This window comes from Balaenoptera borealis (genome assembly GCF_965194805.1).
Source record: "Balaenoptera borealis genome assembly, chromosome: 21".
NCBI classification, from domain to species: Eukaryota; Metazoa; Chordata; class Mammalia; order Artiodactyla; family Balaenopteridae; genus Balaenoptera; species Balaenoptera borealis.
The window spans coordinates 5,774,822-5,792,163 of NC_138880.1; the positions used below are offsets into that span (position 1 = coordinate 5,774,822).

General features: G+C 44.1%; 1 protein-coding gene across 13 annotated transcripts in view; it reads left to right on the top strand.

Moving 5' to 3' along the window:
• TACC1 (transforming acidic coiled-coil containing protein 1) overlaps positions 1-5,038 on the top strand; it is a 113,274-nt gene extending 108,236 nt beyond the window's left edge. For all 13 annotated transcript variants that reach the window (XM_082374572.1, XM_082374560.1, XM_082374566.1 and 10 more), the window contains one exon: positions 138-5,038. In XM_082374572.1, coding sequence (XP_082230698.1) covers positions 138-206 — 69 coding nt within the window. In that variant the 3' untranslated portion in view covers positions 207-5,038. The remainder of the gene's footprint in view (positions 1-137) is intronic.
• Positions 5,039-17,342: the final 12,304 nt, after the last annotated feature.

Here is a 17,342-nt window from a genome sequence, read left to right on the forward strand (position 1 = left end):
AAGGCTTTCTGATGTAGAGAAGTTAAGAACCACTGAGTTGGGATGCCTAGGAAGGAGTATAGCCAGTCTGGGGGCTATTTCACTGTGATCTGTTATCTCGGGACACAGCCTGCATCATCACATCATTTATCTTTCAGAACCAAGAAATTGAAGAACTGACGAAAATCTGTGATGAGCTGATTGCAAAGCTGGGAAAGACGGACTGAGTTTCCCCTGTTAGCTCGGCAGATCTGCATTTGGCTGCTTCTCTCGTGACCACGATTATCTTGCCTTATCCAGGAATAATTGCCCCTTTGCAGAGAAAAAAAAAAAACCACGGAACTTTACAAAAGCACATGCCCACCGCTGCCTGTCCCGCTTTGCTGCCGACGCACCCGCCCGGGAGGCGCCGCTGGAGGATTTACTGCGCAGCCGCGGAAGGAGTGGCCTGACCGAGCCGTCCGGCTCAGTGAGACGGGCTGCCAAGTCTGGGCAGGATTCTCTATCTTTGGTTTGTTTTAAAGTCATCTTTACTTTCCCCAAGTGCGTTCAGTGTATGAGTTTATGGCTACTATTTGGGACCATATCCTGTCCACCACCTGTCTGATTTTTTTAAAAATTTATTTCATCTTTTACATTTAATTTTCAATATTAGTGGTTTTATTTGAGGAGATAATTTGGCCTATTGTTACTTCCAGCTGAGTACCCATTTATACACACGCTGTCTCTCACACACACGCACGCATGCACGCACGCATATTTATATATGCTGCTGCGTTTTGTTTTGTTTTGTTTCCCTGAAGCATAATCAAATAAGAACTTCTCTACAGAAGGACATATTTCCATAAATGTAAAACCCATATTTTGAAACAGAGTCCTGTCTCAGAATGCCAACTTCAGAATTTGGGGGGTTGAGGAGGTGAAGCCCCCGGACTCCATGTCTGGCGTGACTCATAACCTCAGACTCAGGTGTCACATAAGGGAGACTGTTGGCCCTAGTGTCCTGTTGCCCCGTACTTGGGACGCTTCTCAGCCTGAATGCAGGCGGCCCCTCTGGAGTTAGTCCTCAGACCCAGGGCATCTACTTTGTGGGATCCCTCACAGCTGGGGTTCGGCAAGTGTGTCCTAGAGCCGTCAGTCTCCTCCGCTTCCATTTGTTGCTCCAAAATCGACATTTGCCCCTCTATTATCTCTCTATTCGGAATATGCAAAGAAAGTCTGCTTGTCAAAGGTTTAGATGATCTTATTTAATTAACCCCATTAGCAATCGTAAGGTGAAGCAACAGTTGGATTTTTGCAAGTTTGATGCATTGTTCTTCAGATTTTTTTTTCCCCAAAGGCAAAAAAAAACCCAAAAACTTGCAAACTTAAGGACAGTAGAATTTTCAACCAAATGGGCAGGAAAAATCACGCGAGCCACTCCAAAAATCAGTGCGTTTTGAATATTTTTAAACCAAGGCCATTCGAAGACTGGAGGAGGGGAGTGCAGGGAGCAGATCCCCACTCACAAAAGCAAATTCCTCAAACCGGTCCTGGACTCCATTCAGAGTGGCGGGGCCCCTAACCCCCAATTGGAAGTTTCCCGTGTGAACCCCTCCCATTTGATAGGCGAAACCAAATCCACACAGGTGTTTTAAAGCACTCTTTTGTCTTAATCTGAACACCTTGAGCGTCTTCATGGTGATATGCATTATCTCCAGTACACGTAAGTTTTCGTACTTTTCTTGTAAAACTACTGCATGACCCAACTTCAGCAATGAATTGTGCCTCGTGGAGACCCGCTCTAGCTCTTTCGAGATGACTTTTTCTTTAGCCGTGTACTATTCACACGGGTGCAATCTTTAGCTCCAGGGAGGTCAGTAATGTCTTTTAAAGCCAGAAGTCCCGTTTAACCGATATGCATTTCTCACAATTGGTGCTTAGGCTGTGTTTTAAAGCCTACCGTCTTAACATTTTGTACAAAAAAAACCAACAACAACAGAACAACAGAAATGATCTGTGTTTGGAGAAGTGATGTGACAATCGTTTGGGCCCTGAAAGCAGTCGCAGGTTTGATGTGAGTGCCCTGCTACAGCCGTGTCCCTGGACGAGCAGGTGTCTCCAGGCAGTGTGACTGCGGCCTCTTCCAATCCTCCACCACTAGAGAAACTCATTTTGTGTTTTGCAGAAAGAAACGTTGCTAAACCTTTTTGCTGCTGTGTTTTGGTGACATATCCATGTTTACCTGTTTCGTATTGCTCTGTTTGACGCATGAAAGGCTTATTATAGGGGTCTCTGTTATAAACCTACAGTCCTCTCTTTTAGGCTTCTTGTGTATAAAAAGAGAAAGTAGCTGTGTGTTGAAACAGAGGTGATGACAATCTTTCCCAAGCACACTGGTGAGAAGAGACCCCTTAAAACTAGACCCTAGGGAGTAAAGTTGCTGCACAAGGAAAACGAAAGGGCCCTTATTCAGTAATACTTGCCACTGGCCTCTCAGCTATGACCATTACAAGGAAATGGTCTTCCTTCTAATTTAATAGATGGATATTCTCCAACAAGAAGAAAAATGTAGCTTGTACAGCTGGCAGATCAAGAGAATATACTGGGCAGAATGAAGTATGTTTGTTTATTTTTTTAAAAACATAAAGGGGAGAAAGAAACTTTTAGTAATCTGGAGAGTAAGAATGTGGCCTAGAATTTTGCTTCAAAACGTGGGCGGGCCAAATTACTCGTAAGCTAGACAGTAATACTCCCTGTGACAAACGTGAAGGGAAAATGAGAGGAAGCCACTGGCCTGGACGGTGGTTTGGGAACGTGAGTGGTCTTGTTGAGGCTCTGGATCCAGAGCCATATCCTAAGTTTTTCATTTTGCCAAAGTATAGATAGTCTTTACCTAAAAGTGTTTTAATTGGAGGATCTATTGGAAGACAGACTGCACAGTTTGTCACTTGGTTGGCTAGTCATTTACAGTCAGACCTCCCAAAATTTACTTTATTTGGAGACACTCGGGGAAGCCAGTGACCTGCCCAGACCTTCTGTTCTGTGAAAACGTCCTGGAAACACTGAGAAGCCCAGTTTGCTCGCATGGCTTCTAGCATCTTCAGACCTAGCCCAAATTAGGAAGTGTAGACGCACATGATGGTGAAAAACTCTGAGGACCTGGCAGCCTTCCAAACTGATACGGAGTCCAAGGGAAGATTTACCTTTCGTTTTGGAGGATGGCTCAAGTTGAATCTTCTTTCCAGCCAGTTACCTTTTTTTGACCCGTCCCACACTTTCTGCAACTCTCACACAAATACTTAGATACTTTAGTACGGGCCTTGGATGCTTACTGACTGATGATAATCCAGCAGAGTAAACTGCCCCAAACGTCCCTGGGCTGACTCAGTGCAGCCAGAGTGAAGCACTCATTTTACTGAAAGGTAACAGAGGACTTGATGGCTCTAAAGCTCAAAGTGGAGTTGTGATAAGCAGGCAGTGGTGAGTCTGCATGCACTACTAACTGGAGATAATTCAGCGCGTCCTTTCTCAGTGGAGTGAAATCCCTAAAGCTCCCTTTTGTTTTCCTTTTGGTTTTTTGCCGCAGTTGGTAGCCATCTCATGAATTGTCCGCGACCGGTGTCTCTTCTTTGTAGTTTTGTGACCATGCAGGCTTGCTCTCGGACTTGGGTGGTTTCTTACTTTATCCTCTTGTTGGGAAGAGAGAAACTAGGTGTTTGAAGGATTAAATGATTCAAGCAAAGTGTTTTAGGGTAAAGATGTATATATTCTGAAGAATTTAAAAGGTAGCAGATTATTATTTGCTTATTAAAGAACAAATAACAGTCTGGGAATCCCAGAATGTCAAGCCAAAAGTCTATAGGGTCATCTTCTTCAAAGATTTTCATAAAGAAGTATTTTAAGGAGACTTCTGTCCAAAAAGGTTTGACTGGCCTCCAGATTCCAGTGATTTGAAGAAAGCATCTTGTCACTCAAACCTTGAGTCTCCCATGTAGTAAAGGCAAAGGAATGGACATGATAGATCCTTCTCTCTAAGGATCTCCTCTGGAAGATTGTATGAACAACAATTTCCAGCAAAGACCCACCCCCTAGTGCCCAGAGCTAGCATTCTGGAGACTAAAGATTGCACTTTCCGTAGTTTTTTCGTCCAAATGCAATCCCATTTCTGTGCCTCTTAGCATGCAGTTAGATTTGGACAAACAAGATTCCTAAGGAATGACTTTATTAACTATAATATGGTTACAGCTACTACATATATATATACACATATATATACACACTGGTTATAGTTGTACTATGGAGATGTCGCGTGCAATGCTGGCCTGTGACGGTCCATCTAGCGCCCTGACTCAGCCGGCGGAGACCAGGCCTGGTGCTGAGGTGTGGTCTGAACCTTCCCTGTATCCATTCATCACTTTAGAACCTTAAAGATGCCAGTTTCTGTCCCTCTGCCTTTTAGCAGCATCTGAAATATGCTCCATAAAGAATCTCCCAGTCACGTTGTTAACTGATGCTCTGTGAATAATTTTCAAGGGGACGTATAAAAATACGAGCTCTGAAACCACCACCACCACCACCACCACCACCACCACCACCCCCGCCCCCGACCCAGTGCAGGAAGGTCTGCAGATTTCACACTCTCAGCCTCAGGCTTGGTCCTTCCCACCCAGTGAGACAGGATCCAGGCATTTCTTTGAAATCTCAGAGGTAGCAGCAACCTTTTCAGTGTCGCTTTTAGCAAGTGTGTGTTTGCCATTAGATACCCCTGTGTACTAACGTGCCAACAAGTAAATGTTAATTAATTGCACATCTGCTTCCACTGTGTCCCCACGGGTGCCACGAAGTGTGTGAGGAGCCTCGTCCGGAGGAATCTAACGCTGCGTTGACTACTGCTATGAGGGTTGTGTTGTGTGGAATAAATCATCTACATAAATTTTATATGCACAAGTAATTTCCCTTTTATATGTCAGGTAAATATTTGTAAAAGTTATACTCACACAAATGAAATTATTATAATGATTACTAATATATTTTTTCCATGTTTCATTGCCTGAATAAAAACTGTTTATCACTGTTAGATGTGGCTGTGTGGAGACTTTTTTTTATCCTGGTTATAAGTCACTTTATCCCCAAATGTGAAAATTCATGACAGCCTCACTTTTATGGGCTCCATATTTCAGTCTAAAAATACAAAAGGTGACATTTTCGCTACATTCATTTTGTGGGATTTTATGCATTTGGTTAGGTGTGTAATTGAAAACAAAACAAACTTTGGAATTCAGACCTTGCCACATAAATCTCCATGCCTTTGCATCTGTGCAAACAAAGTATTTAATTGCGTGCATCTTGGTTTTCCTTAACAGACTGCTTGTCTGCCCTGGCATATTTCAAGTCGTAAGAACCTAAGTCACCCCAAGCTTTCCGACTCTTGAAGGACACAGGATCAGCCAGAACTGTGTAAACATTGCAGCACGGCCCACAAAAAATAGTTGACGTTTTATGTTTCTTCTAGGTTAATACCAGGAAAAAGTTTTTCGGTACTAACCAGGCCAACTCTCCACTTAAAGAGTAGGAGACTGGGCAGGAAATGTCATGAGTTTTATTACAGGAAAAGATAAATTAAGAGGCCAGTTAAGGCTCCATTTACAACTTAGGTGGGGATCCACTAAGGAAAATCAGCACTGTTAACTTTGTTACTATTTCCTACATCATAAGACATGGCAGCCTCTGAAGTTCTTAAAAAGAGTGTTTCCCACTAGTGAGCCCGCTGAACTGCCTGGAGGGAATCCTGTAAAATGACCAAAGGAGGTGGCACAGCATTTAATAAATTAATAAATACATAATAAATATAAATTAAGAGAAAATACTGCAGGAAATAGAGTGCATTGCACAAATGAAGGATAAGTATTGCTTCATGAAGTTTGTTTCGGATATAAGTGCATGTGAGCTAGGTGATGAAGAAAAATTAATTTCTTGCTGTGGCTAGCGGTCAAAGCAAGAAAAACTTGGTCTAGTCGACAGAAGTCACTTTGCAATGGAAGACAATGAGGCCCAGAGAGAGCAGTGGTGTGGCCAAGATCGCAGAGCTCGAATATTAGTGAACATTGCTGCCCTCACTCAAAATGGGCAACAGAATTAATTGCCTCTTCGTAGTTCTTTTGGAACTCTTCAAATCCAAGTTCTCCCAGGTTTGGATAGTAGTATATTTACATCACTTTCTAAGTCTGTAGGCATTTAAGGACCAATCAAAACCAAAGACCTTTTTTTCTACATTGATTCATTCATTCATTTACCAAATACTGCATTTGCAGAGTTAAAGTGAACATACAGAAGTTTCTGAGGCTAGTTATCTAAAGAGAAATGTTTTGAAGTTTCACTGAAACTTCATTTCAATATAAACAATATGCTAATTAAAACTATTCTTTCCCAGAAACAAAGACTCTTTACATCAATCAGCTAGGAAGGTGGCTGGCGGGTGAACCCAGGTCTCTTTGATCTCAAATCCCACTCTTCTTAAGGCCAGTATGTGCCGGGCGTACATTGGAAAATCGTCCTCAACAGGGCCAAGGATGAACTTTTTATTCACTAAATGAATTTTCTTGCTCTTTTCTCATCTCAAGTGGGAATATTTAAGTGGATGTCAGAGAAGCCATTGCATAATCATGTCACCAAAGTTTAACAGTGTTAAGAACACGGAACCTAGTCAAAGATTCATCATTTGTTACTGTACTGGAAAGGCACAGGAAGGGAAATCAAAGCTCCAAGTTCTCATTTTTGCCATCCTTGTTTGCGGAACAAGCTTTGGCATGAAGGCTGAGATGCGGTTTCTAGTCCCAGCTTTTGTCAGCTGCCTTGGATGGGCCTTTAACACCCTCATTTGGACTGAGGATGCTAGAAGCCCCTTTCCTGTGATTTGCGATTTCACAAGTCTGCCTAAAGTGCTAACTATAAGCCAACAGTCCCTGAGTCTTTCTTTCAGAATCATTCTGAAAACGCCTGTCGTGAGATGTTCTGACAGTAGTGGACTTGCCACAAGATGGTGGGTCCACAGGACTTCTTGCTGCATCCACTGTGGCTACAGCGTTCAGAAGAGTGAACGCCAGCCCACATCACCCAGGAAGGGAAAAGGCCTGGGCCCAAGCCCTACACCCACATCCAAGTCCATGCTCTCATTTTCTCTGACGACTGCAGCTCTCTGGGCCTCAGTTTTGTCCTCAGGATGGAGAAGCTGGGTTTATCCTGAGGCCTCTCCCAAGAAGTGAGAGTGTCATGTTCCTGGGCTCTTTCCAGATACTTGGACAGCAATACCGTAGACATGAATATCGCTTCCACAAGACTTAAGGCAAGCAAAGCTTTTTGTTAAAAGAGATAGCTTGTGCGCAAGGGAGAAAAGAGGGGGGTGTGGAATGCCAGCTCCTGGAGTATAAGGGGAAATTGCTTCTAAAAGGGAGGGTTTGGGGGCTTCCCTGGTGGCGCAGTGGTTAACAATCCGCCTGCCAATGCAGGGGACACGGGTTAGATCCCTGGTCTGGGAAGATCCCACATGCTGCGGAGCAACTAAGCCCGTGCACCACAGCTACTGAGCCCGCGTGCCGCAACTACTGAAGCCCGTGTGCCTAGAGCCCGTGCTCCGCAACAAGAGAAGCCACCGCAGTGAGAAGCCTGTGCGCTGCAACGAAGACCCAACGCAGCCAAAAATAAATTAATTAAATAAGTAAATTTTTAAAAAAATAAAAGGGAGGGTTTGTCTCATGATCACTGATCATTTCTATTGATAGAAATCGTCAGACTTCTTTGATCAGCTTCAGGTGTCTCCATGGTGGCTGTCAGGAATAGGGAGGACTTCTGTAAGGGGAAAGAAATGCATGAGAATTTTCTGCAAGAAAGCACCGGAACAGATAAGGTTAAAATTTATAGTTGAGTTTCTTGTCTTGTGGCAACTAGGTATACTCGTGGGTGTAACAGAGATAAAGTTAATCTTTTATTCCTGTGAGCCTGGTTTTTGTCTCTGGGACTCGGGCCCCCAGGACCTTTGTTCTTTAGCTTCCAAAGCCTGTCTTGCCCAAGGCCGTTCCCTGGTCCTTTTCCAAAATGGCTGTGCTCTTGTCTTCCTGTCTCAATTACAGCTGCTGTACCCACCACTCAACATTTCCCCACTAATGTGCCCGCAGACCCTGTAGCTCAGTTGCACGCCCTGTGAAGCTGGCCAGCCTGCGTTGCCTGCATTCCTGAGAATAAGCTGACAAAACGTGTCGAAGTCTTAAGATGTGCGAACTCATAATCACAAATATTCGGGAATTCCCTGGATGTCCAGTGGTTAGGACTCTGTGCTTCCACCGCAGGGGGCACTGGTTTGATCCCTGGTTGGGGAACTGAGATCCTGCATGCTGTGCGGCATGGCCAAAAAAATTAAAAATTTAAAAATTAAAAAAAAACACAAATATTCAAACATAAGACACTCTGTGGGTTCAAAAAGGCATTTTTGTTCTAGGCACCAAAAATGACAGCACAATGAGTGAATTTGATGCATTCAGGCATATTCACAATATTTTACTAAAATCCTTGAGTCCAGACAGAGCAGTCCAGACCTCGTGGTGATGTGCCATGATGTGCCTTCTATTTCACTGAAAAACTGGCACTGAAAATTTGTCTCTTATGAAATCCTGATTTTTTTCCTGACACATTTTTGTTTTTCTTTCTCCCTTTCAATTGATCTTTGTAACATCACCAATTTTTGGCAAAAATAAGACATCTAAAAATACAGTTTTGGGAATTCCCTGGCAGTCCAGTGGTTAGGACTCCACACTCTCACTGCTGGGAGAAACTGTGGGCCCAGTTTCAATCCCTGGTCGGGGAACTAAGATCCCACAAGCCTCGCGGTGGGGCAAAACAGAAAAGAAAGAAAGAAAATAATAAAATAAAATATGGTTTTATTTCCTGCATCAGTTTCCAGTGCAAATGTGTGTGAATGGTCACTGGGGGGCCCCAATCCCACAGGCTTACAGTCAGGCTTTTGGACCATGGTTTTCAAACTGCAGGTCAAAACCCACTTTAGGGCTTCCCTGGTGGCGCAGTGGTTGAGAGTCTGCCTGCCAATGCAGGAGACACGGGTTCGAGCCCTGGTCTGGGAAGATCCCACATGCCGCGGAGCGACTAAGACCGTGAGCCACAATTGCTGAGCCTGCGCGTCTGGAGCCTGTGCTCCGCAACGGGAGAGGCCACGATAGTGAGAGGCCTGCGCACCGCGATGAAGAGTGGCCCCCGCTTGCCGCAACTAGAGAAAGCCCTCACACAGAAACGAAGACCCAACACAGTCATAAATAAATAAATAAATAAATAAATTAAAAAAAAAAAAAACAAAAACCCACTTTAGAGGACGTGGATGCGAAAAGGACAGAAAAGAACATTTGTAAGAGTAAATAGTGGAGGAAAGTATTGTTTTGTGGAACTTTCATTTCTCTTACATGCGTATGTGTATACTGGGTTGCAATTTTATTTTTTTTTATTTTTATTTTTTTAATTTATTTGGCTGTGTTGGGTCTTCATTGCTGTGCACGGGCTTTCTCTAGTTGTGGCAAGTGGGGGCTACTCTTCATTGCAGTGCGCGAGCTTCTCATTGCAGTGGCTTCTCTTTGTTTCAGAGCACAGGCTCTAGGCATGCGGGCTTCAGTAGTTGTGGCACGTGGGCTCAGTAGTTGTGGCTCACAGGTTCTAGAGCACAGGCTCAGTATTTGCAGCACATGGGCTTAGTTGCTCCCCGGCATGTGGGATCTTCCTGGACCAGGGCTTGAACCCGTGTCCCCTGCATTGGCAGGCGGATTCTTAACCTCTGTGCCACCAGGGAAGTCCCTGGGTTGCAATTTTAAATGTCTTAGGTTGGGGGCCTGAAAAGTACCCCCAGAAAATTATTTTTAAGTTTGAAAGCCCCTAACTTTAGGTTATGGGGGCAAGAGGGGTTGCTGAATCTTTCGGGGGTTTTATGGGAGGAAAAAATAACTTCCGTTTGCAGTATCCATCTTTTAAAAGTACGCTAGAGTTCCAACATCTAGTAACTGGCAACCACAGTTTATAGTAACTTAAACAAATGAAAACTTCAGCACATGAAGCTGCATTCAGGAAATAGGACATAATAAGCATTCCTTTCTAATGCTCAGTTGAGACGGAAAGAAGAAAAGAGGAAGTCAGCGGGGGAGCATATGAAGAACAAAATCCTCTGAACCTAAAACTGCTCTAAAAAATAAAGTGTTTTCAAAAATAAATAAAAGCGCAAGTCTTCTTTTCTTCCCCAAACTCTTCCTCCCCCTCTGTGGCAGCAGAGGGCGAGCTACTTGGGTTCAAAAGCCCCATTTCTATTTTGTGACAGCTGCTTAAAAAAAACGAACCTGACTTACATCTGAAAACATGAATCCTCCTCTGTTAGAAGCAAGAATTCTCCTTGATTGTACTTAGCTCTCTTTGCACAGTTCAGTTCTAAATGATGAATGCTTGTATCTGCAGCCACCAAGATCTCATGAAAACCTTCACTAGATGGGGGCGATTTTCTATGACCACATATGCCATTCTTCAGCTCAGTAACCACAAGCCGTTCATCCACATGTATGAGGTAAGTGACTAAGTCCTGAGGTGACCTCGAATTTGCAGAAGGGTGATACAAGTTTGAAGTTGAATCCAAGCGTTTGAATCAAGGACATAAACGTAAGGAGAAAACAGGAAGGTTCACCACAAGGTCACGCGGGTAGAAATCAGAGAATTCCAGAGGTCTGGGAAAATAATCAGTCAGTCGGAATATTTGTTGAAATAACCACAGGCTTCTCTAAACATTTTAAACTTATTTTGGAATAATTGCAGATGTACAGGAAAGTGGCAAGTCAGCACCCCCCCCACCCCTTTTACAAGCATCATTGTACGTGTGTGGTAAGTTGCACAAAGGGAAAAGAAAGGACCGTGAGCTCCTCACCCCATCTTAGAAACAAGCATCCCTGTGGTTCTCACTAAGCAGTGGTGTCGTGGGTGATCTCTTTCCCAGTAAGATGTAGCACTCTAAATTCTTTAAGGCTGCAAATTGATATGTGATTATTCATCTTAGATGAAAGAAAGGCCCCCTTCCTTTCCCTGCCTGCATCTTCTATGCAAAGAGCCAGAGTCAAGTGGAAGAAGAGAGCTTGGCTGAAGGCCTGGCCTGACAACGGGGCTCTGGACAGTCACTGTGGTGCGTGGACCTCCTTCCTCACCAGAAGTTGGGACTTGCTCTATGACTCTCTGCTCTTTTAAAAATCGTATAGGTCTTTAGCCATCCTATCATTTTCTTTTATTTTTTTTTTAGAATTTTATTTATTTATTTATTTATTTATGGCTGTGTTGGGTCTTCGTTTCTGTGCGAGGGCTTTCTCTAGTTGCGGCAAGCGGGGGCCACTCTTCATCGCGGTGCGCGGGCCTCTCACTATCGCGGCCTCTCTTGTTGCGGAGCACAGGCTCCAGACGCGCAGGCTCAGTAATTGTGGCTCACGGGCCCAGTTGCTCCGCGGCATGTGGGATCTTCCCAGACCAGGGCTCGAACCCGTGTCCCCTGCATTGGCAGGCAGACTCTCAAACACTACGCCACCAGGGAAGCCCTCTTTTATTTTTTAAAAATAAATTTATTTATTTATTTTTGGCTGCACAGACTTTCTCTAGTTGCAGAGACCAGGGGCTACTCTTCGTTGCGGCATGCAGGCTTCTCATTGCGGTGGCTTCTCTTGTCGAGGAGCACAGGCTCTAGGTGCACGGGCTTCAGTAGTTGTGGCTCGCGGGCTCTAGAGCACAGGCTCAGTAGTTGTGGCGCACGGGCCCAGTTGCTCCGCGGCATGTGAGATCCTCCCAGACCAGGGCTCGAACCCGTGTCCCCGCATTGGCAGGCGGATTCTTAACGACTGTGCCACCGCCACCAGGGAAGCCCTATTCTATCATTTTAAATGTGTCTTTACAGAGGAAGACAAATATCATGTGATATCACTTATATGTGGAATCTAAAAAAATGATACAAATGAACTTATTTACAAAACAGAAACAGACTCACAGACATAGAAAACAAACTTATGGTTACCAAAGGGGAAAGGGGGGGAGGGATAAATTGGGAATTTGGGATTAACATATACACACTACTGTATAAAATTAGCATATACACACTATTGTATATAAAGGACCTACTGTAAAGCACAGGGAAGTATATTCAATATCTTGTAGTAACCTATAATGGAAAAGAATCTGAAAAAGGATACACACACACACACACACACACACACACATATATATATAAAACTGAATCGCTTTGCTGTACACCTGAAACATTGTAAATCAACTATACTTCAGTTTTTAAATTTTTTAAAATTTACTTTTAAACAATAAATTTAAAATTTAAGAAAGTTTTAATTAGTTAATTGAATTAATTAATTTTGTAATTAATTAATTTTAAAAATCAATGTATCTTTAAAACGAGCTCTCTTCCAATTTCTGTTCCGTTTTCCTTCGTATTCCAGAGAGATTCCTGACATAGCTGTTCTAATGCATCTGGTCATAGCCCTGCATTGAGAAACGCTGCCCTTTATGGGCTTCCTATTTGAAAGTTCACCCTCCACACTAACAACTGCCTGAGCCCTGAATGAAATCAGAGGCACAAAAAAAGAAATAGAATTATGAACCCTAAGCAAAAATACAGCCGTACCTTTGTGCAGGTAACTTAGGTAACTGTGTTCAGGGACCAGGGGCTTCAGGAGGAGACGGTTCACTGGGCTGGGGGCAAATGCCTTTGCTGGTCTGGGAGACAGTACACGGGGGCATGGGGGGTGCACACCAGGAGGCCAAGCCGGCAGCATCTGGAGGCTGCAGCTGGAGCCTGTTCAGTTTCGTAGGTGGATCCAATTCTGGGCCTCTGTGTTTTTGGACACTGTTATGCCAGTTTCCTAACTCTGGAAAATTCCTAAATCTGGTCTATGAAATTGACCGGTGTCGATATAATATAGTCCGACAAGTTCTAGCTTGTCTGGAGAAGGTATTTGTAATATGATTCAGGTCACATTTTCTGATCAGCATAGGCTATTTAGACTTATTTATAATTCCATTTTGTTCTGAAAAGGATTTTAAGGCAGTTTACAGGCAGACTATAAAATCATGAGTGTCACTGAAGATTTCAGTTAGGAGTGATTATGGGGGACTTCCCTGGTGGCGCAGTGATTAAGAATCCGCCTGCCAATGCAGGGGACACGGGTTCGAGCCCTGGTCCGGGAAGCTCCCACATGCCGTGGAACAACTAAGCCCATGTGCCACAACTGCTGAGCCTGCACTCTAGAGCCCGCAAGCCACAACTACTGAGCCCACGTGCCACAACTACTGAAGACTGTGCGCCTAGAGCCTGTGCTCCACAACAAGAGAAGCCACCTCAGTGAGAAGCCCACGCACTGCAACGAAGAGTAGCCCCCGCTCACCGCAACTAGAGAAAGTCCACGCGCAGCAACGAAGACCCAACGCAGCCAAAAATAAATAAATAAATTTATTTTTTTAAAAAACAACTTAAATGTCCCTTCAAAGTATTTTCCTAAACAAAAACAACTGCCTCCTTCAGAGGGATTCTTGCAGAGGACTTTTAAAAAATTCTCAGTATTGAAAGATGACCTCGAATCCACTCTAATCTGTATTTTCAAAGCGATCACTTTCAAAGTTGAGTGCTCTAAGTATTAATCAGGAATAAATTACTTATGATATTATGCTCCCACCTCCCACCCCTGCTCTAGTGGTTGAGAAGGACTGTTTTTAATTTTCTAATTCTGCACATGTGTTAGATTACAAATCTTTCTTGAGGTTCAGGAGTACTGTTTACGAGCTGTCTCCTCACAACCGGAGCTCCTGACAAATGCTTGTTGGATGCAGCCAACTAAAGAGACTTCTCTCCCGAGCCTCCTTCCTGGGACTTGGGATGGCAGAGCTGCTCTGGGATTGGCCAAGTGTCTCTTCCTCTGTCTTCCATGGCACTGGTTTATGACCCTTGGCAGAAAATGTTGGCCAAGTTGTGATTTGATAGGAAACAAAACCCAGGAGGAGCCATGATTCAGCCCCCACTGCCCCAAACTTAGAACGGAATGCTTTGTTTCCTAAACCCCCAAACTTATCTGGTCAACCTTCTTGCCTCCTTTTTTTTTTTTTTTTCTTTTCTTTGCAAAAGTGAGACCCAAAAAAAAAAAAAAAAAGTGAGACCCAGAAGGGTTACAGCTGCTATTGAACCTCAAGGGACCACCTCAGTTAATTCCTCAGATTTGTACCTCTGGTTTTAATGGTGCAGAAAAGATCCAAGCTCAGAAAATCAAGGAAGAAAATTGGCCTGGTGAGTCCACATTCACTGGACTTCAAAATCCACAGCCTTGCAAGGGGAGTGCTGAAGTCAGACCTGGGCTGAACAGCTTGAGATGCCAGAGAGGCAAAGGAGGAAAATGACCAAGCCAAAGCTCCTCATCATGGAACGTAATGATCAAAGACATCTCACTTTCTGCTGATCAGAAAACATCATTGCCAGAGAGCAGGATCCTTAGAGATGATCTAGTCCCATTTCCTTACTTTGCAGATGTGAGACGTGGGTAGCAAGGGGACCTGTCCAAGGCCACGTGGTAATTCTGTGGCAATGATAGGACCATTAGCAATGATAGGTATTCTTTCCACTCAACCAGCTTACCTTTCCTAACGTATAGAAGAAAAATAAAAGATGTCACTAAGTTTTAAAGACAAGTTGCTTGGTTGTTTTTTTGTTTGTTTAATTGAAATATAGTTGATTTACAGTATTGTGTTAGTTGAGGAGAAGTATCTTATTTTGACGAATATATTGTAGTCTACATGAATGGCCCCCACTGGAGTCGTGACCAGTCCCTGTGGCTATTCATGGGGCCGTGATAAAGGGACGTGTTTTAAAACTGAGAGATAGAGTCTGTATAAGGAAAATTGCACCAAATTAGACAAAGCTTTCAACAGCGATGTTGGAAGAAAAGACAGGAGGAGAGGTAACTCTTGTGGGCCTGTTACAAAGAATGATGACATTTGTGGCTGAAGAAGAGGATGTAATTTGCCTGCTTTTCTGGTTGTGACTGCCACGCTCCTGTCAGTCTCATAATTAGAAAGCTGCTCCCCCTTTGCTTAGTCCTGGAGCTAGTCCTCCGGCCTCACGCTAAGCCTGTCTTGTGGGTCCTGAGGCCCTTTCTCAGGGCAGGCCTGGCCTCCACCGACCACACCTGCATGCACAGTGATGGCTCCCCTTTTTTGACCTGGGCTGGCTTCACTCATCCTAGTGGGTGCAGCTTTGGCTGCGGCCCAGGGGAGATAACCCTGAGAAATGGAAATTCCAGAAAGTTGGGGAAATATTTTCATAAACAGTAGAATTAGTTTGAATTTGAGAAATGGGGAAGTGGGTGAGTGAGAGAGAGCTGAACTGCGGGTGGTAAAGGGAACAGAAGAGGAATCAGTCTGACTGGCCGCTTGAAAGAAGCTGCCTCAAGATGTGAAAATAATTTGCAGGGGAATGTTTACACAAAAACTAATCTAAAGAAAAAACAACTTACACACCAAAATCTAAATGTCACTTGTTCCCAGAGGGAATGAGCTCAGAAGTTAAAAGGAGGGGGAGCCTCTCCAACAATTAAATGTATTTTTTTAAAGGCTCCTTTGGGTTTAAATTGGTTCCAGGAAGAACACAGACTCTCATCCCCGGGGAGATATCTCTGCAGATGTTAAGAGGAGCTGAGAAGCTCCGGGTTCCGAACCCGGGTGGCTGGTGCAGAGGGCAGAGAGGTCAGCCAGAAATATTCTGTCAATGGTGGTTTCAGCCGATGAATCCAGCCAGATTTTGAGATCAAACATTTGGAGCTTAAGAAACTCCCTCTGGGGCTGCTTTTGTTTATCATACTTTCCTGGCCACTGGAGTTCACAGAGAGTGATATCAGAGAGAGAACTTACAAAGTAGGTCCAAGTTTGCAAAGGCACAATCTTAGGAATGGAAAACAGCTATGGGGTCGGTTTGAAAGGGTCACACATAAACCAGAGCGGGCATTCTTACTAAGCGCTGCCTGAACAGTGAAGGAATTTGAAAATACAGCTGCCCAAATGCAGACAGCTAGCTGGGCACCAGAGGAGAGAGAGGAACCAGGCCTCCTAGTCTAGTTCTTTTATTATAAACTTCATCCTATGGTATAGAAGTCAGCCTCGTAAGTATAAAAGTGCTTCCAAAATGAAGTTGATTTATGTACTAAGTGCAGAAAGAGACAACTAATGTCCTCAGGCACTATACAGAATCAAGACCTGAAAGCAACTTGTCACCATCTAAGGCCATCAAATCAAAAGGGAATCAGGAAGACACTGTCCCCCATCCCGAGAGAAGGGGAGCTTGATCCCCAGGAGGCGTGAGCTAAGGGCCTGGGGAGGCCTCTCTTACCGGTGCTGTAATTTCAGGAGGCTCCAACTTCCCCTTTTGCAAAACCTCCGACTTCCTCCCCACTCTACAGGCCAGGGCCTAAAGTTTTACCTCTAGAGCTTCATTTGTTTGCTTCTGAACCCACCTTTGTCACTGTGCTTTAGGTAGACAAAGGCTGCAGGAATTAATTTTACTGCAGGTGACTTGAAGAGAGTACTGGTAATTCCACCCTCCCCTCTCTCTAGGTCTCTCCTCAGCTTTACCTGGGAATGCACTCCCCTCCCCACCTCCCCCTTGTTTTGTTGGTTTTTTTCCCCTCCATTGTTTTGTATCAAAAAGTATCCAAAGTAATTACTGAGATCAGTGTGTGGTCTGCTACCCGCTGAGTCTTCAACAATTTCCATTCAGTCAAGAAATCTTCCGCAAGCGCCTTCTGCGATCCAGGTGGTGTGCTGGAAGTATTAGGGATTCAAAGGCCAGTCCTGGTCCCTCCATAGCCTGGGGGTTGGGGGCCAGACACAGAGTAACGTACTAAGGACAACTTGTAATGAGGACCCCGTGCCCAGGGGAAGGGGTCTAAGCAGGAGGCTTGCTTTGCTTGGAGATCTAGCAGGGGACAGCCCTGCAGGTAGGATGCAGGAAAAGGGGACCAGAAAGTTCACTCTGGGAGTTTGGGGTTAGCAGATGTAAGCTTTTATGTAGAGAATGGATAAACAACGAGGTCCTACTGTGTAGCCCAGAGAACTACATTCAATATCCTATGATAAACCATAATGGAAAAGAATATTTAAAAAAAAAAAGAATGTATAAATATGTATAACTGAACCATTTTGCTGTACAGCAGTAATTATTATTAATTTTTTAAATAAATGATTTAGTTTTTTTTTTTAAATCTTTTTTGGCCACACCACGTGACATGTGGGATCCTAGTTCCCTGACCAGGGATCGAGCCTGCACC